Genomic DNA, 24,267 nt, shown 5'->3' with positions numbered 1-24,267 from the left:
AATTACAACATTAAGGTATATATTTTCATCTAGTTACCTTAAACATATGACATTTTATGATTAGTTTACTAATGTTTTAAGCTGATCTACAAACAGGCAAATTTATTTCACCTATATTACTGTCATTAATTTTATCAGAAAATGTGGATAACAGTAAACCTATAAGAAGGTTATACCTTTCACCTTTCTTCATTATACATCCTTATTAAAAACACAAGAGTTTGGATGGTTCACACACTACTCCACAAAAGATGCTCTGACATTTACAAAGGTCTAATTTGTTCTGCTATGTGATGTTTTAATTATACTACAAATAATAGGGTTTTATTGTTGGAGGAGCAGAATCCAACTACACTTCAACTTAATTAGTTTATTTAAAATAACTCTTCCACCCAACACTGATTCCAACTGGCTATTTTTATACTTAAATGGCAAAATTCCTAAATCCATATAGGTGATGGAAGAAATTAAAATTCTTACCTTGAAACACATATCTTCCTTGCCTCTAACCTATGACTCTAACCCATTAAAATGGTTTAAGTTTTGTTTATTTGTTTCTTTGTTTGTTTTAAGGAAAGTACCACAGCCCTAAGTCACCTCCCACTAATATCACAATAGGAATCAAAATATACAGAACATGAGGAACTCAAAAAGCTATGAGGCATATAAGAAACTAATAGCAAAATGACAGAAGTTCCTCCTTATGAATAATTACTTTAGATGTAAATGGAGTAAACTCTACAATAGACATTGACAAAAATGGATTTTGAAAACATGATCCGGGCTTCCCTGGCGGTGCAGTGGTTGAGAGTCCGCCTGCCGACGCAGGGGACATGAGTTTGTGCCCCAGTCTGGGAAGATGCCACATGCCGCGGAGCGGCTGGGCCCATGAGCCATGGCCGCTGAGCCTGCGCATCTGAAGCTTGTACTCCGCAACAGGAGAGGCCACAACGGTGAGAGGGCCGCGTACCACAAAAAAACAAACAAACAAACAAAAAAACCATGATCCAACTGTACGTTCTCTACAAGAGACTTACTTTATTATTTTTTTAACATTTTTATTGGAGTATAACTGTTTTACAATAGTGTGTTAGTTTCTCCTTTACAACAAAGTGAATCAGTTATACATATACATGTTCCCATATCTCTTCCCTCTTGCGTCACCCTCCCTATCCCACCCCAAGACTTACTTTAGATACAAAGGTACAAATGGGTTGAAAGTGAAAGGATGGAAAAAGGTATGACATGCAAATAGTAACCAAAAGAGATCACAGGTGGCTGTACTAATACCAGACAAAACAGACTTTAAATCAAACGAGGTTATAAAATACAAAGAAGAACACTATATATTAATAAAAGGCTCAAGAGAGCAAGAAGATATAACAATTATAAACATTCACCTAATAACTGACTATCAAAATATATGAAGCAAAAATTGACAGAATTAAAGGGGAAAATAGACAGTTCTATAATAACAGTTGGCAGTTTCAACACCCTACTCTCAATAATGGATAGATCAATCAGACGGAAGATAAGTAAGGAAATAGAGGACTTGAACAACACAATTAACCAACTGAGATAACAGACATATATAGAACATTCTACCTAACAACAGATTATACATTCTTCTCAAGTACAAGTGGGACATTCTCCAGAATACACGATATATCAGGCCACAAATTATGTCTCAATAGATTTTTAAAGACAGATAATCATACAAAATATTTTTCCTAACTACAACAGAATGAATTTAGAAATCAGTAAAAGAAAAATGAGAAAATTCACAAATTTGGGGAAATTAAACAATACGCTCTTAAACAACCACTGGGTCAAAGTAGAAATCCTAAGGGAAATTAGAAATACTTAAAAGACAAATGAAAACAAAAAACACAACATACCAAAATTTATTAGATGCAGTGAAAGTAGTGCTAAGGGGGAAATTTATAGCTATAAACACATATTAAAAAATAAGAAAGATCTCAAATCAACAACTTGACAATTTAAGGAACTAGAAAAAGCTGAAACCCAAAGCTAGCAGAAAGAAGAAAATAATAAAGACTAGGGCAGAGATAAATGAAACAGTGAATAGAAAATTAATACAGAAAAACCAACAAAAACAAAAGTGGATTCTTCAAAAAATTAACAAAATTGACGAAACTTTAGCAAGATTAAGAAAAAAGAAGCAAATTACTAATCAGAAAGTGCAGACATTACTGATTCCACAGAAATAAAAAAGATTTTATGAGCGTACTGTGAACAACTGTGCACCAACAAAGTGGATAACCTAGGTAAAACTGACAAATTTCTAGAAACCTATCATGTCACAAAGAAATAGAAAATCTGAATAGACCCATAACTATTAAAGAGACTGAGCCAGTAATCAAAATCCTCCCAACAAAGAAAAGCCCCAAAACTGATGGCTTCACTAGTGAACTTTACCAAACATTTAAAGATTATCAATGCTCAAATTCTTCAAAAAACTGAAGTGGAGGGAACATTTCCTAACTCATTCTATGAGGCATCGCCCTGATATCAAAGCCACACAAAGACATCACAAGAAAACTACAGACCAATACCCCTTTGAACACAGAACCAAAAAATCCCCCACAAAATACCAGCAAACTGAAATCAGCAGCCTAAATGCAAATCAAAAGCACAATGAGGGCTTCCCTGGTGGTGCAGTGGTTGAGAGTCCGCCTGCCAATGCAGGGGATATGGGTTCATGCCCCGGTCCGGGAAGATCCCACATGCCACAGAGCGGCTGGCCCCGTGAGCCATGGCCACTGAGCCTGCGTGTCTGGAGCCTGTGCTCCACAACAGGAGAGGCCACAACAGCGAGAAGCTCGCGTACCGCAAAAAAAAAAAAAAAAAAAAAAAAAGCACAATGAGATATCACCTAACACCCATCAGGATGGCTACTATCCAAAAAAAACCCAAAAAACAAAAAAAACCCACACACAGGAAATAACAAGTGTTGACAAGGATATAAAGAAATTGGAACCCTTGTTCAATGTTGGTGCTAGTGTGAATGTAAAATGATGCAGCCGTGATGGAAACAGTATGGTCATTCCTCAAAAAATTAAAAATAGAATTACCATATGACCCAGCAATTCTACTTCTGAGTATGTACCCAAAAGAACTAAAAGCAGGGTCTCAAAGAAATATCTGCACAACCATGTATACAGCATCAGAATTATTCACAATAGCCAAAAGGTAGAAGCAACCCAAGTAACTATCTATGGATGAAAAAACAAAAAAATGAACAAATATGGTATATACATACAATGGAATGTTAACCAGCCTTAAAATGGATATTCTGACACATGCTACAGTGTAGATGAACCTTGAAGATACATACTAAAAGAAATAAGCCAATCACAAAAGAGCAAATACTGTATGATTATATTTATATAATGTAGATAAAGTAGTCTAATTCAGAGAGAGAAAAAACAAAATGGTAGTTGCCAGGGGCAGGTGGGAGCGGAAGAAATGGGCAGCTATTATTTAATGGATCGAGAGTTTTAGTTTTACAAGATGAAAAGTTCTAGAGATGGATGGTAATAATAGATGCACAGCAATGTGAATTACTTAATGCCACTGAACTGTATATTAAAAATGATTGGGCTTCCCCGGTGGCTCAGGGATTACGAGTCCGCCTGCCAATGCAGGGGACACGAGTTCGGGCCCTGGTCTGGGAGGATCCCACATGCCACGGAGCAACTAAGCCTGTGCTCCTACTGAGCCTGTGCTCTAGAGCCTGCGAGCCACAACTACTGAGCCCACATGCCACAACTGCTGAAACCCACGCGCCTGGAGCCTGTGCCCTGCAACAGGGGAAGCCACCACAATGAGAGGGCTGCAAACCGCAGTGGAGAGTAGCCCCCACTCGCCGCAATTAGAGAAAGCCCGCGTGCAGCAATGAAGACCCAATGCAGCCAAAAATAAATAAAATAAATATTTTTTTAAAAAAAATTATCAAGGGCTTCCCTAGTGGCACAGTGGTTAAGAATCCACCTGCCAATGCACGAGACATGGGTTCAAGCCCTGGTCCGGGAAGATCCCACATGCCGCAGAGCAACTAAGCCTGTGCGCCGCAACTACTGAGCCTGTGCTCTAGAGCCCGCAAGCCACAACTACTGAGCCTGCGTGCCACAACTACTAAAGCCCATGCGCCTAGAGCCTATGCTCCAAACAAGAGAAGCCACCACAATGAGAAGTCTGTGCACCACAATGAAGAATAGACCCTGTTCAGCGCAACCAGAGGAAAGCCCACGTGCAGCAACGAAGACCCAACGCAGCCAAAAAATAAATATATAAAATAAAATAATTTATTTTATTTATTTAAAATGCTAAATTTTATGTTATATATATTTTACCATAATTTCTAAAAATAAACTTTTAAATCAAAATATGGACCAAAAATATGAATGAGTCAATATCTTAAAAATTGGAAAAAATAAGTTTCAAATGTAAACACAAAATTAAAACTGGGGGGGGGACTGGTTACATGGTGGAGTAAAAGGACATGCTCTCACTCCCTCTTCTGAGAACACCAGAATCACAATTAACTGCTGAACAATCATCAACAGGAAGACACTGGAACTCACTAAAAGAGATACCACACATCCAAAGACAAAGGAGAAGCCACGAAGAGATGGTAAGAGGGGCACAATCACAATAAAATCAAATCTCATAACTGCTCGGTGGGTGACTCACAAACTGGAGAACACTAATACCACAGAAGTCCACCCACTGGAGGGAAGGTTCTGAGCCACATGTCAGACTTCCCAACCTGGGGGTCCGTCAAAGGGAGGAGGAATTCCTAGAGAATCAAACTTTGAAGGCCAGCGGGATTTGACTGCAGGACTTCAACAGGACTGGGGGAAACAGAGACTCCACTCTTGAAGGGTACACACAAAGTAGCGTGCACTGGGACCCAGGGGAAGGAGCAGTGACCCCGGGGGAGACTGAACCAGACTTACCTGCTAGTGTTGGATGGGCTCCTGCAGAGGCGGGGGGTGGCTGTAGCTTACCGTGAGGACAAGGACACTGGCAGCAGAAGTTCTGGGAAGTATTCCTGGGTGAGAGCCTTCCCAGAGTCCACCATTAGCCCCACCAAAGAGCTATGGTACGTTCCAGTGTTGGGTCGCTCCAGGCCAAACAACAAACAGAGAGGGAACCTAGCCCTACCTATCAGGAGCCAAGTGGATTAAAGTTTTACTCAGCTCTTGCCCAACAGAGCAACACCCAGCTCTACCTACCACCATTCCCTCCCATCAGGAAATGTGCACAAGCCTCTTAGATAGGCTCATCCATCAGAGGGCAGACAGTAGAAGCAAGAAAAACTACAATCCTGCAGTCTATGGAACAAAAACCACATTCACAGAAAGATAAACGAGATGAAAAGGCAGAGGGCTATGTACCAGATGGAGGAACAAGCTAAAACCCCAGAAAAACAACTAAATGAAGTGGAGATAGGCAACCTTCCAGAAAAAGAATTCAGAATAATGATAGTGAAGATGATCCAGGACCTCTGAAAAAGAATGGAGGCAGAGATTGAGAAGATGCAAGAAATGTTTAACAAAGATCTAGAAGAATTAAAGAACAAACAGAAATAACAATACAATAACTGAAATGAAAACTACACTAGAAGGAATCAATAGCAGACTAACTGAGGCAGAAGAATGGATAAGTGACCTGGAAGACAGACTGGTGGAATTCACTGCTGTGGAACAGAATAAAGATAAAAGAGTGAAAAGAAATGATCACAGCCTAAGAGACCTCTAAGACAACATTAAATGTATCAAAATTTGCATAATAGCAGTCTCAGAAGGAGACAAGAGAGAAAGGACCCCAGAAAATATTTGAAGAGATTATAGTAGAAAACTTCCCTAACGTGGGAAAGGAAATAGCCACCCAAGTCCAAGAAGTGCAGAGTCCCATACAGGATAAACTCAAGGAGAAACAATCCTAGACACATAATAATCAAATTGGCAAAAATTAAAGACAAAAATTATTGAAAGCAGCAAGGGAAAAATGACAAATAACATACAAGGGAACTCCCATAAGGTTAACAGATGATTTCTCCTCTACAAGCCAGAAGGGAGTGGCAGGACATATTTAAAGTGATGAAAGGGAAGAACCTACAACCAAGATTACTCTACCTGGCAAGGATCTCATTCAGATTCGATGGAGAAATTAAAACCTTTACAGACAAGCAAAAGCTAAGAAAATTCAGCACCACCAAACCAGCTCTACAACAAATACTAAACAAACTTCTCTAGGTAGGAAACACAAGAAAAGGACCTACAAAAACAAACCCATAACAATTAAGAAAATGGTAATAGGAACATATATATCGATAACTACCTTAAACATGAATGGATTAAATGCTTGAACCAAAAGATACAGACTGGCTGAATGGATACAAAAACAAGACCCATATATATGCTGTCTACAAGAGACCCACTTCAGACCTAAAGACACATACAGACTGAAAGTGAGGGGATGGAAAAAGATATTCCATGCAAATGGAAATCAAAAGAAAGCTAGAGTACCAATACTCATATAAGATAAAATAGACTTTAGAAAAAAGAATGTTACAAGAGACAAGGAAGGACACTACATAATGATCAAGGGATCAATCCCAAAAGAAGATATAACAATTATAAATATATATGCACCCAACATAGGAGCACCTCAATACATAAGGCAACTGCTAACAGCTATAAAAGAGGAAATAGACAGTAACACAATAATACTGGGAGACTTTAACACCTCACTAACACCAACGGACAGATCATCCAAACAGAAAATTAATAAGGAAACACAGCTTAAATGACACAATAGACCAGATAGATTTAATTGATATTTATAGGACATTCCATTCAAAAATAGCAGAATACACTTTCTTCTCAAGTGCACATGTTACATTCTCCAGGATAGATCACATCTTGGGCCACAGAAGAAGCCTCAGTAAATTTAAGAAAACTGAAATCACATCAAGCATCTTTTCTGACCACAACGCTACGAGATTAGAAGTGAATTACAGGGAAAAAAAAAAAAGTAAAAAACACAAACACATGGAGGCTAAACAATATGTTACTAAATAACCAAGAGATCACTGAAGAAATCAAAGAGGAAATTTTAAAAAATACCAAGAGACAAATGACTATGAAAACATGACAATCCAAACGTATGGGATGCAGCAAAAGCATTTCTAAGAGGGAAGTTTATAGCAATACAAGCCTACCTCAAAAAACAAAAAAAAAATCTCAAATAAACAATCTAACCTTACACCTAGAGGAACTAGAGAAAGAAGAACAAACAAAAACCAAAGTTAGTAGAAGGAAAGAAATCATAAAGATCAGAGCAGAAATAAATGAAATAGAAACAAAGAAAACTATAGCAAAAATCAATAAAACTAAAAGCTCGTTCTTTGAGAAGATAAACAAAATTGATAAACCATTAGCCAGACTCATCAAGAGGAAGAGGACTCAAATCAATAAAATTAGAAATGAAAAAGGAGAAGTTACAATGGACACCGCAGAAATATAAAGCATCCTAACAGACTACTACAAGCAACTCTGTGCCAATAAAATGGACAACCTGGAAGAAACTGACAAATTCTTAGAGAGGTATAACCTTCCAAAACTGAACCAGGAAGAAATACAAAATAGGAACAGACCAATCACAAGTAATGAAATTGAAACTGTGATTAAAAATCTTCCAACAGGGATTCCCTGGTGGCGCAGTGGTTGAGAGTCCGCCTGCCAATGCAGGGGACACGGGTTCGTGCCCTGGTGCGGGAAGATCCCACATGCAGAGGAGCAGCTGGGCCCGTGAGCCATGGCCGCTGAGCCTGCGCATCCGGAGCCTGTGCTCCGCAACAGGAGAGGCCACAACAGTGAGAGGCCCGCGTACCGCAAAAAAAAAAAAAAAAAAATCTTCCAACAAACAAAAGTCCAGGACCAGATGGCTTCACAGGTGAATTCTATTAAACATTTGGAGAAGAGCTAGCACCCATCTTTTTCAAACTTTTCCAAAACACTGCAGAGGAAGGAACACTCCGAAACGCATTCTATGAGAACACCAGCACCCTGATACCAAAGCCAGACAAAGATACTACAAAAAAAGAAAATTACAGACCAATATCACTGATGAATATAGATGCAAAAATCCTTAACCAAATACTAGCAAACAGAATCCAACAACACATTAAAATGATCATACACCATGATCAAGTGGGATTTATCCCAGGGATGCAAGGATTCTTCAATATACAGAAATCAATCAATGTGATACACCATATTAAGAAATTGAAGAATAAAAACCATGTGATCATCTCAATAGATGCAGAAGAAGCTTTTGACAAAATTCAACACCCATTTATGGTAAAAACTCTCCAGAAAATGGGCATAGAGGGAACCTACCTCAACATAATAAAGGCCATATATGACAAACCCACAGCAAACATCATTCTCAATGGTGAAAAACTGAAAGCATTTCCTCTAAGATCAGGAAAAAGACAAGGATGTCCACTCTCACCACTATTATTCAACATTGTTTTGGAAGTCCTAGCCATGGAAATCAGAGAAGAAAAAGAAATAAAAGCAATACAAATTGGAAAACAAGAAGTAAAACTGTCACTGTTTCCAGATGACATGATACTATACACAGAAAATCCTAAAGACGCCACCAGTAAACTACTAGAGCTGATCAATGAATATGGTAAAGTTGCAGGATACAAAATTAATGCACAGAAATCTCTTCCATTCCGATACACTAATGATGAAAAATCTGAAAGAGAAATTAAGGAAACACTCCCATTTACCATTGCAACAAAAAGAATAAAATACCTAGGAATAAACCTACCTAGGGAGTCAAAAGACCTGCATGCAGAAAACTATAAGACACTGATGAAAGAAATTAAAGACGATACCAACAGATGGAGAGATATACCATGCTCTCGGATTGGAAGAATCAATACTGTGAAAACGACTATACTACCCAAAGCCATCTACAGATTCAATGCAATCCCTATTGAATTACCAATGGCATTTTTTACAGAACTAGAACAAAAAATTTTAAAATTTTTATGGAGACACAAAAGACCCCGAATAGCCAAAGCAGTCTTGAGTGAAAAAAGTGGAGCTGTAGGAATCAGACTCCCTGACTTCAGACTATACTACAGTAGTCAAGACAATATGGTACTGGCACAAAAACAGAAATACAGATCAATGGAACAAGATAGAAAGCCCAGAGATAAACCCATGCACCTATGGTCAACTAATCTATCACAAAGGAGGCAAGGATATACAATGGAGAAAAGACAGTCTCTTCAATAAGTGGTGCTGGGAAAACTGGACAGCTACATGTAAAAGAATGAAATTAGAACACTCCCTAATACCATACACAAAAATAAACTCAAAATGGATTAGAAACTCAAAATGGATTAGACTGGACACTATAAAACTCTTAGAGGAAAACATAGGAAGAACACTCTTTGACATAAATCAAAGCAAGATCTTTTTTGATCCACCTCCTAGAGTAATGGAAAAAAAAAAAAAAAATAAGCAAATGGTACCTAATGAAACTTAAAAGCTTTTGCACAGCAAAGGAAACCATAAAAAAGACGAAAAGACAACCCTTAGAATGGGAGAAAATATTTCCAAATGAGTCAATGGACAAAGGATTAATCTCCCAAATATATAAACAGCTCATGCAGCTCAATATTAAAAAAACAAACAACCCAATCCAGAAATGGGCAGAAGACCTAAATAGACATTTCTCCAAAGAAGACATACAGATGGCCAAGAAGCACATGAATACCTGCTCAACACCAGTAATTATTAGAGAAATGCAAATCAAAACTACAATGAGGTATCACCTCACACCAGTTAGAATGGGCATCAGAAAATCTACAAACAACAAATGCTGGAGAGGGTGTGGAGAAAAGGGAACCCTCCTGCACTGTTGGTGGGAATGTAAATTGATACAGCCACTATGGAGAACAGTATGGAGATTCCTTAAGAAACTAAAAACAGAATTACCATATGATCCAGCAATCCCACTACTGGGCATATACCCAGAGAAAACCATAATTCAAAGACACATGCACCCCAATGTTCACTGCAGCAGTATTTACAATAGCCAGGTCATGGAAGCAACCTAAATGCCCATGGACAGATGAATGGATAAAGAAGATGTGGTACATACATACAACGGAGTATTACTCAGCCATAAAAAGAAACGAAATTGGGTGATTTGTAGAGATGTGGATGGATCTAGAGGCTGTCATAGAGTGAAGTAAGTCAGAAGGAAAAAACAAATATCGTATATTAACGTATATATGTGGAACCTAGAAATACTGTACAGATAACCGATTTGCAGGACAGAAGTGGAAACACTGATGTAGAGAACAAACGTATGGACAGCAAGAGGGGAAAGCGGCAGGGGGTGGGGGTGGGGATGTGATGAATTGGGCGATTGGGATTGACATGTATACACTGATGTGTATAAAATGGAAGACTAATAAGAACCTGCTGTATAAAAAAATAAATAAAAGAAAATCTGGACCAAAAAAAAATCTGTTAAAGAGGAAAAAAAATCAAATTTAATTTAAAAAATAAATTACAACTGATTAGATGAAATTAACATATGAAAGAGGCATTTTCAAGGCAAAGAAAAAATCCCAGAACTCTAGAATTGTAGCAGGCTTCAAAGATCTCGTGGAAGTCAAATTCTTTCACTCTGTAAATTAGGTGAGAAGCTCCTCAGGGAAGTTAGCTGTCTTGCATCACCTATCATCAGTCATTTCTGCCTACATTCAACAAGAAGCTGTGCCTTCCATAAATTAACAAATCTGGAGTTTTTGTCAAAAACAGCATTCTTTAAAAAAAATAGCATTCTTTTCAATTCATTAAACTCTATTATATGTAGACGGTGTTAACATTTTTATTACTATTATTCTACCATAAATCCTTCAATGACATTATTATTATTATTATTCCCAATGTAACCTATACCCTTATAATCATAATCGTAAATCATTTTCCCCATAGGGAAAAGATGTGACACAAAGACAGCAAGTGCTGGGCACCTCTCCTTAGGATGGTTCATCCTCAGCATGAAGTAAGTGAGAAATGAAGGGAGCTAAGTAGTTTGTCTTTTTTTTTTTCTAGCTTATGAGCGGGGTATCAAGCAAGTTTTCCATACTGTGCCTTCACTATATTTGTCTAATATGTAAAATCCAAAAAAAATTAGATTTGAACATTTATGTGGAAATGTACTACCAAATCTTCTTGTTTTAAGATAGTGTAATTTCGGAATACTAATAATATAGCCCCCTTGTATCAGCACTTTACTAAAATCCTAAGAAACCTCTCAACTTTCTATGAATAACCTTTACTCTGCTTAATTTTTTTTTTTTAAAGAAGGCCTTTACAGGGACCCAAAAGTTTGAAGCAAAAATACACTAGAAATAGTTACTACCACTTCCCATCCTAATCAAAGTTTGGTAGAAATCCCCTATGATTTATACTATAAGTCCTCAAAGTGTGGTCTGTGGAACCCAGGGGTCCCAACACCCTTTTAGGGGGTCCACAAGGTCAAAACTATTTTTATAATAATACTAAAACATTATTAGCCTTTTTAACTATATTAACATTTACACTAATAGTACAAAAGCAATGGTGTGTAAAATTTCTGGCACCTTGGAACAAATTATAATGGTGGCACCAAACTGTACTGTTATTAGTGATTGTATTTTCACCATCAAGCACCAGCAATTATATATATAAAAAAAAAAAGAGTCTGTTTCACTTAAGAAGGTCCCTGAAATAGTAAAAAAGATATTAATTTTATTAAATCTTGGCCCTTGCATACATATTCTTTTAATGTTCTATGTGAAAAAAATGGTTAAGTATGCATGAAGCATTTCTTGCTATATACTAAATTATAATGCTTGATGGCTGTCTCAAGGAAAAGTGCTTCTGTAACTGAATTGAGAGCCTGAATTAGCCTTTTTCATTAAACACCACCTTTACTTAAAAGAATGACTTAGGTGTTTTGGCAGAGGTTTGCTCAGAAATGAATGAAGTCTATTTGTCACTTACAGGAAACAACTGACAATCATATTTGTTGCCAATGATAAAATTTGAGCTTCAAGCAAAAATCAGATTTCTGGAAAACTCATATCCACCATCATGTCACAACTGGGACAGCTTCCCAATAACTTGTTTCTGATGGAATAGGTGGTGATATTAACAAACATGATTTTTTAAATATTTTATAATGAAAAGTAACTCACTGAACCAGTATTTACAAATGACCAGGGCATGATGTTATAAATTCAGGCATGGGCATTAGATCCACTCTAAGTTCAGACCAATGGATTTTAACATAACATTATTAAAAAGTCCAATGTTATGATTTCAGATTCCATACTGCAACTGTCAGGGAGGAAGAAAACTTTCCTCTACCCTTCTTCTAGGTTATTCTGGCTGGTCTAAGAATTAAAGTGGCATGAGACAGATTAACAGGAGAAAAGCAAATTTAATTTCATATGTATGGGAATCCCATCCACATAAGGGTTCAGAGACCCTACATACATCAGAGTTTCAAAGACAGAAAGGTAAAATGAAGTGTATATGTCATCCTGAGCTACAGAATGGGATAGGGGCCTGGGGCTTCCAAAAACTAAGGTCATTCACAGGACAATAAATAAGAAGAGTAGATGTCTGACAATACGATGTTTGTCTGCCATATAGATGGGGCTACTAGGATAAAATTTATCTCTGGTAAGAACTCTTTTTCTGGGAAAAATCCCCAATTTAAATTCTTCTAGGTAGTTAAGGAAGGGGTAGTAGTTTCCTTTGAACAGGCAGTTTCTCAACTGCCTTTAGCTCAGAATAATCCACACTCAAAAGTGGCACATTTTGGGGAGGTTCATTCCAAACCCTTATATAACTAACTAAAAACTGTCATATGCTGAGTTTTGATGTAGTACCAAACAAGTATATCCATAATTATCTGGAGGCTATCAAAATATCCCTTCCTTTATCAGTCATTAACTGTGTGAGGCTGGATTTCTCTGTATATATACTTCAACCCAAACAATATATTGCAATAGACTGAATGCAGAAGCAGATATGAGAATCCCGCTGTTTCTATTAAACCAAACATTAGAGATTTACAAAATCTAGAACGGCCAGTCTTCTCACTCCTTTATTTATTCTTGAAAAATAGTCATCTTTCACTAAAAAATATGTTTGTATTAACATGTAATGGGTTTATAATGATCATTTTAAGTGAATTAATAAAAATTTTGCATCTTTGCTTTAATTTATAATATATAATCCACAAAAGCTTTTTGTGGTGCTCAATTATTTTTTAAGAGTATAAAAGGGTCCTAAGACCAAACATTTGAAAGCACCTGATGTAAAGAACAAAGTATTAATATCAGATCCCTGCAAACCAAAAAGAACAAGAAGTACATTAAAAAAATTTTTTTTTAGTTTTCCTAGGAAAATTACATGAAAATTGAAAAGGAACACAATGTCAAATCAAAATTAACCTCATTCTAAGTAACATCAATACAGAATTTTTTTTAAAAAAAGAATGCTGGGCTTCCCTGGTGGCGCAGTGGTTGAGAATCCGCCTGCCAATGCAGGGGACACGGGTTCGTGCCCCGGTCCGGGAAGATCCCACATGCCGCAGAGCGGCTGGGCCCGTGAGCCGTGGCCGCTGAGCCTGCGCGTCCAGTGAGAGGCCCGCGTACCACAAAAAAAAAATTAAATTAAATTAAAAAATAAAAAAAAGAATGCTTAGATGAAAGTGATATTGTATATCCTGGAAACATGCAATATCTTGATCAGATAAACACATAAATATATCCATTAATAGTTTGATAGATAATATTTTTGATAGCTGTACATAACAGCCAAAGAAACATGCAATCACAAACTCAAAAACAGGTGATTAAAATAGCAGCCACCACCACCATGAGGGAGACAATCCAAGGTTCTGTCAGAAGGGACAAACAGAGATACTACAGCCACTCGCCGGCAGCATCTCAGGGCACCCAGCTCAGGGTCTAGCTGTTCTAAACTAAATTACATGCTTCCGAGTCAGGACAGTAAACTAAGCTCTCACTTAGCCCCAAAAGAGCAAATGGGTCATCGTCGAATTAATCTGGAATAATGCTCGATCAGCCAAAAGCCCCTTTTCGGCCTACTAGATCCCTTGCACTGAAGAAAAACACTAGCAATATTTCCTGAGCATTTACTATGTGCCAGGCATTGTGGCCTAAGCACTTTATATGTATTAACTCATTTAATATTCAAGATCATCTTAAGAGTATATACCATAATTATTCCCATTTTTGGAGTTGAGAAAATTGAAGCACAAAGAAGATAAATAATTTGCTCAAAGCAAAGCCAGGATTCAAATCCAGCCTGTCTGGCTCTGAGGCCCAGCCCCTTAGCCACTACACTGTAGTACACAGAGGCACAGTAACCAACAATAATATATAAAGTTTAAATTCAGTGTCCACTGTTGACAATTTCTGTTGTTTACACTGAGACCTACTGCCTAAGAGAAGCTCCCAATTTGCAGAGAGCCCTCTGACAGGCTCTGTTCAACTTCCAGGTATTAAGGGGCTTTGAGCAAGAAAAGTAGATTTTGGAAGGTGAAACTGTGGAAGAGATATTTTTGTCCAAGATATAGAATATAATACAAATTAGATGATTTCACACGTCTTGAACCTCTTTTTCTTCCACTATTGAAGATAAAACCGTTATTATATAAGAATCTAGCTAGACTATTCCAAAGAGAATAATGCCTCACTTCAAGTCAACTGAAAAAGCTTCATAAAAACTGCTTTTATAAAAGTTCAGATTACACTATACATTTAAATGTTTTGCAATGTGGCTAATTACAAGGGTAGCTCTATGTCTATACTTTTCATTTCAGTGTCCAGAATGAGACTGCAGTTCTAAGTATGTGTTGAAGCAATTCAAGGCAGAGTTTTGAGGTCATAAAAAATGAACCTAGGGCTTCCCTGGTGGCACAGTGGTTAAGAATCCACCACAACTACTGAGCCTGCGCTCTAGAACCCGCGAGCCACAACTACTGAAATCCGCGCGCCTACAGCCCGTGCTCTGCAACTAGAGAAGCCACCGCAATGAGAAGCCCTCGCACTGCAACGAAGAGTAGCTCCCGCTCACCGCAACTAGAGAAAGCCCTCGCACAGCAACGAAGACCCAATGCAGCCAAAAATAAAATAAATAATTTTTTTTAAAAAATGAACCTATAACTTCATTGTAGAAATTAATTCAAGCAAAGTGGAATGGGAAACAGAACAAGTCATGTTACAACTCAGCCTTAAGGATGAGAAATAAGTAGTGGATAAGACACTGCTAACTATCTCACAGTAATTACATAAGAAAATGCTTACAGAGTTTTCAGGGATTTGTTTGGTTTTAACATTTGGCACACATTTTAAATTATGTACCACATAAAGTGCCTTAAATAAACTACTACTTTTTTAGCCTACTGAACTGAAAACATTCCACAATACAATTACAAAAATAACTTTCTGGTTTTCTCAAGGGAAAAAAAAGACAATTTATAAGACGAATTCAGAGGTTAAAGAAAGAGATAACGCGATTTACAACACGAACATAAATGGTAAGTGAAAATGAGTGATCCAGAAAACTGTTAAAGTCCCTTCTACCTACAAACTGTCGTACATCATAAACACTGCTAAAATTTTGAATACCTGAAAGAAAAAAAAACACACAGAGAATTAATATTGCCAAAGAAAATTTCGACTTAGTCTTACAACATATTAGGTCATCGTGAGTGCTAGACCTGCAAGCACTTGAAGAAGCTATCTTAAAATGAGAAATGGGCTTTAAGTTATCAACATTCACAACGATGTGTAAAACTCTATTCTGTGATGAGTAAATGCCCAGGAAAGGAAACGAACCAATTCAAAACTGCACTGGTACTTTAAGAGACTTAAAGGCACAGGAGGGAAACAACCATTGAGCCCAGCAAGCCTTTGCGCTGGGTCGCAGGAGTCCCTGAACCCTTGCATAAAGAACCCGCAATTCAGGAAGGAAGGCTGGAGGGAAACTCTGCACTGTCATCTAGGGCGATCTGATTCAGGTTCAAATCAAACCCACAGGGCGCCAAGTTGTAAGCAGAGAACACACTTCAGGCCAAGCCACCCATTGAGAGGGAGCAAGCCCAGCCATCGCCGACGTCACACCACAGCCCACCCTGAAGCCCGGCGCACCTAGGGGGTGGGAGCTGGGGCGGCTGGGGAGGCGGGGTGCGCGCCCGGCCCTGCCCGCCGCCCCTCGGCTCCGCTCCGCACTGTACCGCAGCCACCCGCTCGGTCGCCACCGAGAGAAAGGGAGAGCAGGGTAGGGGGCCGTCTCTGCCCGGAGACCGCGCCGGGCACCCTCCGCGGGGACTGGAGCGGGGACGACCGAGCCTCCATGGGTGGGGGCGGGGCGTTTTCCAGAAACCGGCCAAAAGCCCCACCCATCAGGGGTTCCCCTCAAGACCCGGTCTACCCCCTGAAAGACACGGGTTACACAACCTGTCAGGTAAGGGGCGGAGGGATCGCAGGGCACAGACCGGGGCGGGCCCGCGGTCGCTCCTCCCCGGCCTCCCCAGCCCCCAGGAAACCGCGGCTGAGGAGACAGGAGGGGTGGCTGGCGGGCGGGCTAGCCGCAGCCGAGGGGCTGCCGGCCGGGACGCGCTGACGGCTGCAGGGCGCTCACCGGCTCAGGATGGGGCGATGGCAGGGACTGGGTAAAGCTGCAGCACCCGGCTTGGCGTCGGCAGCGCGGGCAGCTGCTCTCCGGGGGCCCGGCGGATGCCTCGCCGCCCGCCGCCGGGTGTTTTCATACAAACCCCGGTGACAGAAACGAAGGAGGAGGCGGAGGAGGCGGAGGCGGAGGCGGCGGCGGCGCCGGCGGCGGAACCTGCCCGCATCCCGGGCAACGTCAGCGCGGCGCCCCGCCCACCGCACTCCTCGGCTAGCCGGTTCGCGCGCGCTGGGAGGGAGGGAGGGTGGGGCACGCGTGCGCGTGGGCCGGGCGGGGCGCGCGCCGCGGGGAGGGCGGGGCGCGCGGGCGCGCGCGGGCAGGAGCGGGGTTGGGCGTGTTGGGGAGCGCGCGTGGAGAAGGAGGGAGCGCGCGCAGTGGGGAGGGCGGGGCGCACGCGCCGTAGTTTGGGGGCGGGGAAGGCGGGGCCGAGAGTCTGGAGCAGGGCTTGTGCGCGACGGCGGCTGTGGTCCCCTGCAGCTGTAGGCCCACCCAACCAAATGGGTCTTCGGGCGGCTGCCCGTGTCCCGCAGGTCAGCTTCCTGTACGCTCCCAGTTAGAGACAACGCCTTTTCCCAGAACTAAGCCGGAGCCCACGCCCACCCTCTTAGGAGGCTTTTAGCAGCACCGGACCAGCACCATGCCACCCCGGTACCTCTCACCCACGTGGTACCGGGGTGGCATTGGACCCTGCAGACCGCGGTAAAACTTAGCCTTTTCCTCACCTCAAGGAGAGTCCATAATAAGAAGGTGAAGACAAGCAGGTATCACAGCTGGGCTCCCAGAACACAACGAAATTCCACTTTGCGGCCCTGCCTCAGTAAATCAGATACCTAGTGCTGCAGCGAACAAAATAGCATGATGATTTATTTTTTGCTTTTTTTTTTGTAATGTGCGTACATATAGTCACAAAAAATGGTAATGTTAAATGGACCATTGAAGGCAGAGACGGAATGTTTTACCTGAGACAAAGTAATGTGTCAGAAAGGTAAAGTACTGATACACCCCCTTCTGTTTTGACTGCATGTAAACGTACTATAATATATTCTTAATGAATGCTGCCATTTACTTTTTTTCAAGAGCATGGATCATGTTTGCTGCTGTTTATAGTAGCTGTTAAGGAATGTAAAATTATTAAAACCAGTTGGGGAATAAATTGAGAGCTGTGAGGTTTTAGTTTTGTTTTCTTAATCATCAAGTTTAAAAGAAATTAAGCAGGTGTGAAGGTCATTCAAAAGGTAACCCGAGGTGCAGCACGTGTGCTTTCTGCAGTTTGCCCTTGGCAGATGTCTTTACTCCGATAAACAAGAGACTGCCATTTTATAAATGCCAGTTTCCTTGACTGTGAGCACCAGAAGGCAGGGTACAGTATTTTAAATAATTTTAAAACAACTACCACCCCAAACCACCCAGGCTGAAAAGCATTATCTGAGAACACCTAGTTATCTAAATATTTAACACTTTACAGAAATTAAATGTATGTAATATACATGAAACTTTATTCAAAGAGCATCTTCCTAAATGAATTAACCTGCAATGTAGAAATATAGATAAAAATGTGAATGTGTGTTTTTGCACAATTTGCATTCAACTTTAACAAAGCATTGTTAGTGTGGTTCAATGGCCAGGACACAGACCCAGTAGATTAACCTACACAACTAAGTAAAATGCAGAACCAATCCCTGTTGTTCCCTCAGCTTTGTCAACACACCCTATTATGATACATAAAACTCGTTGTAAATAATTGTATGATGTAGACCAGAGTCTGACCATACAGTGATATTCATTTAACTGGGATTCTTCAAATCAGTCTAGCCTATACCTTGTAAATATTCAATAAATGATTATTGGGCTTCCCTGGTGGCGCAGTGGTTGAGAGTCCGCCTGCCGATGCAGGAGACACGGGTTCGTGCCCTGGTCCGGGAAGATCCCACATGCCGCGGAGCAACTAAGCCCGTGAGCCATGGCCGCCAGGCCGGCGCGTCCGGAGCCTGTGCTCCGCAACGGGAGAGGCCACAACAGTGAGAGGCCCGCATACCGCAAAAAAAAAAAAAAAAAAAAAAAAAAAAAAAAAAAAAAAAAAAAAAAATAAATGATTATTTTAACTTTGGACTAGACTGGGAGAGAAGGGTGAGCGTTGGAGCCCAACTGTCTCTTTCTCCTCTTTTGGTGATTTCCTTACCTCCATACCTTTACTAGAGAAATATACAAAATGCCACAAACTTTATCACGAAACTTTATAGCCATAAGGTTTAGAATAATAGTGGTCCTCTCCCAGTCTACAGTCATTTCCATCTGGAACCATAAATGTTAGAGGCACAAGCTCAATCATGAAATTTCTGATACATATCCAATCTTCTGGAGTTGTAACAATCATCAATTTATTGAGCACCTTCTATGTGCCAGACACAATCCTCCTGAAATCTTCTGAGGAGTTAAACAAATGATAATGCTCAACAAAATACCTAACAGCTGTTATATGTCAAACTAAAAGGTTTCCCATAAAAAAAAACATGGAGCAGAAGTGCAGCAAGAGCAACCTGAGCTGAACCTAAACAAACATGACAAGGCTGGGAAGGAACCCAGCATTTCACACAATGGTGTGGTTCTGGGGGCTAAACCCTTTTACAGTGGCAAATGGTTTCCAGTGGTCAGGTGGTAGACCGAATGATATACGATTCAGAGTCAGAAAAACTGAGTTTAACGATCCATTATCTGTAAACCACTATACTCTCACTTTCTTCATTTGTGAAATGAACTTAAATATTCCTGCCAAATCTGACATTTGAAAATTTGACATACCCTTTGATCCACTTAACGAAATTTATCCTAAGGAAGTAACCAGGGAAGTGGCAGAGATTTAGCTAAGTGAATGATTATCCCAGAGTGGTATTATAAACCATCTTAAGTGTTCAAAAGAAGGCACCTGGATAAACATATTATTGTACATCCATGCAATAGATGACTAGGAAGCCATTAAAAATGATGTGGTAGAGAAGGAGTTTTTAACCTGGGGCCCAAAAGGTTTCATTCATGAATAGCTGTGGATTTACCTTGAGGCTAATGGAGTGAGCAGTGAAGAGAGCTCTCATAGCCCCCCACTTGTGCAGGCGCCTGTGAGTGCTGAATTGCTGAGAGTTAAAGAATTGTCTAGGCATGAAGGGGAAGCCAAGTTGAAATCAAGAAGGATTTCTACATAGCATTTCTGGTAAATTCCTAAATAGATCTCATTTAAAAAGCACCTGAATCTCCAAGTCTCCAGCAAAATATTGTAATTTCTCATTCTAAAGAAATATATTTATATATAATTTTGTGTTTTCCCTTTTAGAGGGCTCCCCACAGTGTAAGAAGGAGGGAATTTCCCATCATTTTCATGTCAGTTTCTCAATCCTACAATCTAGACAAGTGTTTTGTTTTGTTTTGTTCTTAATAACCAAAATAATAAATTTTTAACAGAAATCACAAACACTAAAAAGTACTCTTTATTTCTATGTAATAAAACTGTTTAGCATTTCCAAACGACTAATAATTAACTGATTTGAAAACATTAAAGAAATAGTTTCATACCAGCTAATCATTAATTAGATTGAAATTTAGAAATGAGGAGTCAAAATTAAATTCACTTTCTCATATTTAAGAAATTCTTCAGTGTCTGATATATTGTTAAATGAGAAAAGCAAGTTGTTGAACTGTATGGATTGTATGAAGAAATTCGTATTTTTTAAAAATCAATACTACAGAAATTATTATGCATTTATAGTTTCATAAATAGGGTTCTATAAGGGAAAATACCATTCTACTTACTAGAAATACTTGGGGCCAGGTTGGGGTAGGCACTGCCATTTTATATATTTTACATTATTTAAATGTTTTAAAAGTAGGCATGCAACCTAAGAAAAAATAAAGTTGAAAACAAAAAATAGGGTCTCCAAAATCATATAAACTTCAAATCCCATAAATCCTGGATCCTCCTCTATTTATTAACTGATAAATTTTAATTGTGTAATTGCATAGCTGCTTCTTTTGGGACTTAGGGAGTATAGCTTTCATTAGATTTTTTTAAAATAAATTTATTTATTTATTTTTGGCTGTGTTCGGTCTTCGTTGCTGCGCGTGGGCTTTCTCCAGTTGTGGAGAGTGCGGGCCACTCTTTTTTTTTTTTTTTTTTTTTTTTTTTTTTTGCGGTATGCGGGCCTCTCACTGTTGTGGCCTCTCCCGTTGCGGGGCACAGGCTCCGGACGCACAGACCTAGTGGCCATGGCTCACGGGCTTAGTTGCTCCGCGGCATGTGGGATCTTCCCGGACCAGGGCACGAACCCGTGTCTCCTGCATCGGCAGGCGGATTCTCAACCACTGCGCCACCAGGGAAGCCCTGCGGGCCACTCTTCATCGCGGTGCGTGGGCCTCTCACTGTCACAGCCTCTCCCGTTGCGGAGCACAGGCTCCAGACGCGCAGGTTCAGTAGTTGTGGCTCACGGGCCTAGCCGCTCCACGGCATGTGGGATCTTCCCGGACCGGGCCACGAAACCGGGTCCCCTGCACTGTCAGGTGGATTATTAACCACTGCGCCACCAGGGAAGCCCCATTAGATTCCTAAAGAGGTCCAATTACAAAAAGATTAAGATCATGGTTTAAGAGGAATACACTTAATGACACATAAACATATTCATGATACATTGTTTTGTAAGTTAGCAGATTACATGCAACATGATTCCATTTTTATAAAAACATGTCTGTATAAAAAGAAGACTGGAACATTAAAGTTTTAACAAGTTATCACTTGATAATGGAATTATAGATCATTTAAAATTTATTCTTTTATTTATCAATGGTTGTTCAACTTTCTGCAATAAAAATATGATATTTTAACAAAAAGGTTATATTATTTAAGTTATCATAACTAATTTTGAAAGTTGTTGAGCAGATTAGAAGTTATAGTATATGTATGCTTCCCTGGTGGTGCAGTGGTTAAGAATCCGCCTGCCAATGCAGGGGACATGGGTTCGAGCCCTGGTCGGGTAAGATCCCACATGCGGCAGAGCAACTAAGCCCGTGCACCACAACTACTGAGCCCGCACACCTAGAACTCGTGATCCACAACAAGAGAGGCCACCGCAGTGAGAAGTTTGCGCACTGCAACAAAGAGTAGCCCTTGCTCTCAGCAACTAGAGAAAGCCCGCATGCAGCAATGAAGACCCAATGCAGCCAAAAATAAATAAATTTTTTTAAAAGGTATAGTATATGTAAAAGCAGGTTGTAAATCATAAGGTCCCTACAAAGGTTAATTATTGCTTTTCTGGCTTTAAAGTAGCCACGGAACATGGGCACCAATAGACTGCATTAGCCTGAAACCAAAGGCAACCATTGTGAAGTCTCATTTATACATTACTCTCTTCTGTCACAATCGACTTTGTGGACAACAGCTTTTAAAACAAGAGTTAATGCAAATATGAAAGATTTGGATTTTTTTTTTTAACTACAAAGAGAAGTCATGCAGAATTATCTTCAGTTTAAAAATAAATAATTTTTTATGAATTATTGAAGAAACATTATTTCCTATTTTTAGATATGTGAAATTTGGGCATACCTTTATACTCTTAGGGCTAGACTGGACTTTGATTCCTCTCATCACAATGAGATGGAAATTTCAGGACAACAATCAATCAAATTATTTGTTCTCTATCTGTATCAGTCCCCAGGTTCAAGATCCAGATCTTGGAGAGAGCACAGCAGTGACTCACAGAGATGATGGTGAAGTCTCCGTGGTACTGTGCTGGCAGAACTTGCTGGAAACCTGTCCTTTGGAACTTACTAGAACTCCATCATCTAGGATGCTGGGGAAAGCTCTTCATGTGGAGGCATCCCACCGAGACACTCCACTATGAAACTGCCTGAAGGGGTGCCAGCTGCTGGCTACTGGGTGCCATGCATTGGAGAAGTCACCGATTGGGACTTAATGTTGGTCTTCACTGTTTGCAGGTTAGGCACTCAGAAGTAGTGTCAGCCAAGTCAGCCTTAGTAAGCATAAGCCACGTTGCTGAGCCCATGCATAGCCTCTATCCCAACCACTGCAGCCACTTTGCTCAGGGGTCCACTAAGCAAACACTGCGGTGGCTGGGGAAAGTGACTGACATCTCAGAGAGCATCATTTTGTCTATCTGGTAATTAACCTTCCCTGCAGTAGATGCCCTTAGGTGGGCTTTCATGTGGAGCACAAATATTTTCACGGTTTGTGCCCATTTAGAGAGGTCCATCCACATAACCTCCTTTGCAAACTTCCTCGTCCGTCACCAATCTCTCAATCCCATTTCTTCCAAGTCCCTAACACCAGCCCAACAATTGGCAACTGCCCAAGAAGCAGCATAGATCCATACCTATTGATCAAAATTCTGCCCATTGGAAGGATTTTCCTTCACTGTTGTCCTTCAGGATCACCCCTGTGTGGGCTGTAATGCTGCAGCCGTCTACTTTTGTATGGTGCCAGCATATTTATAGACCCATCAGTAAACCAAGTTTGATTTTTTTCTTCCTCAGACAGCTGGTCATATATACAGTGTCTCCCAAAATATCTAGGTATTATTATCTGTAGTGCTTTCAGTCTTCCTTCTAGGTGGGAATCTTTGATTTGCCAAAGGACTCTAGACCTGTGATTACTCCCTGAGAAACTGAGACTTAATGAGCTTTAATTCTGGGACACTGGTAAAAATACTTTTACAACTTCCTTTTGCATTGTTTAAAATTCAAAGTGACAGGCTTACGCCTTAATTATTTATAAAGAAATGCATGTCAAAAAAGTAAGAAAACAGGGCTTCCCTGGTGGGTTGGGAGTCCACCTGCCGATGCAGGGGACGCGGGTTCGTGCCCTGGTCCGGGAGGATCCCACATGCTGCGGAGCGGCGGGGCCGTGAGCCATGGCCGCTGAGCTTGCGTGTCCGGAGCCCGTGCTCCGCAGCGGGAGAGGCCACAACAGTGTGAGGCCCGCGTACCGAAAAAAAAAAAAAAAGTAAAACAACAGGATTCATAATTAAGAGGGATTTTAACCAAAGGATTAGTGGATATTGCTCAAAGAGACATGAAAATATCTTACAGGGAAAAACTCAGTGGCTCTGGCCTGCATTGCTTGTGAACAATGGTCATGATATGCTAGTATATTTTTCCTATAAGAAATGAAAAATTGCTACTTGGCTAGAGCCAGCCATTTCAGGCTCCATTTGGAGATTTTCCCAAGAATTTTGCACAATACAGAACAGCATAGAAGGAATGCTTGATTTCTCTGGAAATTCATTTCTCTTGATACCTGTGGAAGGCAGAATCATGCCCCCTCCCCAAAGATACCCACATCCTAATCCCCAGAACCTATGAATATATTACTTTACATGGCAAAGAGACTTTTCAGATTTATTAAATCAAGGACCTTAAAATAGGA

The 24,267-nt window shown here is 40.2% G+C and overlaps 2 protein-coding genes across 3 annotated transcripts in view; one reads left to right on the top strand and one right to left on the bottom strand.

Annotated features, from left to right (window-relative positions):
• AGTPBP1 (ATP/GTP binding carboxypeptidase 1) overlaps window positions 1-16,887 on the bottom strand; it is a 178,089-nt gene extending 161,202 nt beyond the window's left edge. For both annotated transcript variants that reach the window (XM_059072436.2, XM_059072438.2), the window contains exon 1: window positions 16,797-16,887. The gene's annotated coding sequence lies outside the window, so the exon portion shown is untranslated. The remainder of the gene's footprint in view (window positions 1-16,796) is intronic.
• The window catches only part of LOC131761571 (uncharacterized), a 38,407-nt gene that overhangs the window by 4,621 nt on the left and 9,519 nt on the right, over window positions 1-24,267 (top strand). The window contains exons 2-5 of the mRNA XM_067041062.1: window positions 11,064-11,133; window positions 16,294-16,619; window positions 17,748-17,829; window positions 22,534-22,820. Of these exons, the coding sequence (XP_066897163.1) occupies window positions 11,064-11,133; window positions 16,294-16,619; window positions 17,748-17,829; window positions 22,534-22,726 (671 nt within the window). The 3' untranslated portion in view covers window positions 22,727-22,820. The remainder of the gene's footprint in view (window positions 1-11,063; window positions 11,134-16,293; window positions 16,620-17,747; window positions 17,830-22,533; window positions 22,821-24,267) is intronic.

The sequence above is a fragment of the Kogia breviceps genome, chromosome 8, assembly GCF_026419965.1.
Source record: "Kogia breviceps isolate mKogBre1 chromosome 8, mKogBre1 haplotype 1, whole genome shotgun sequence".
Classification (NCBI taxonomy): domain Eukaryota; kingdom Metazoa; phylum Chordata; class Mammalia; order Artiodactyla; family Physeteridae; genus Kogia; species Kogia breviceps.
Note: the sequence above shows the minus strand (reverse complement) of the source record. Positions and strands in the feature narration are given on the sequence as shown.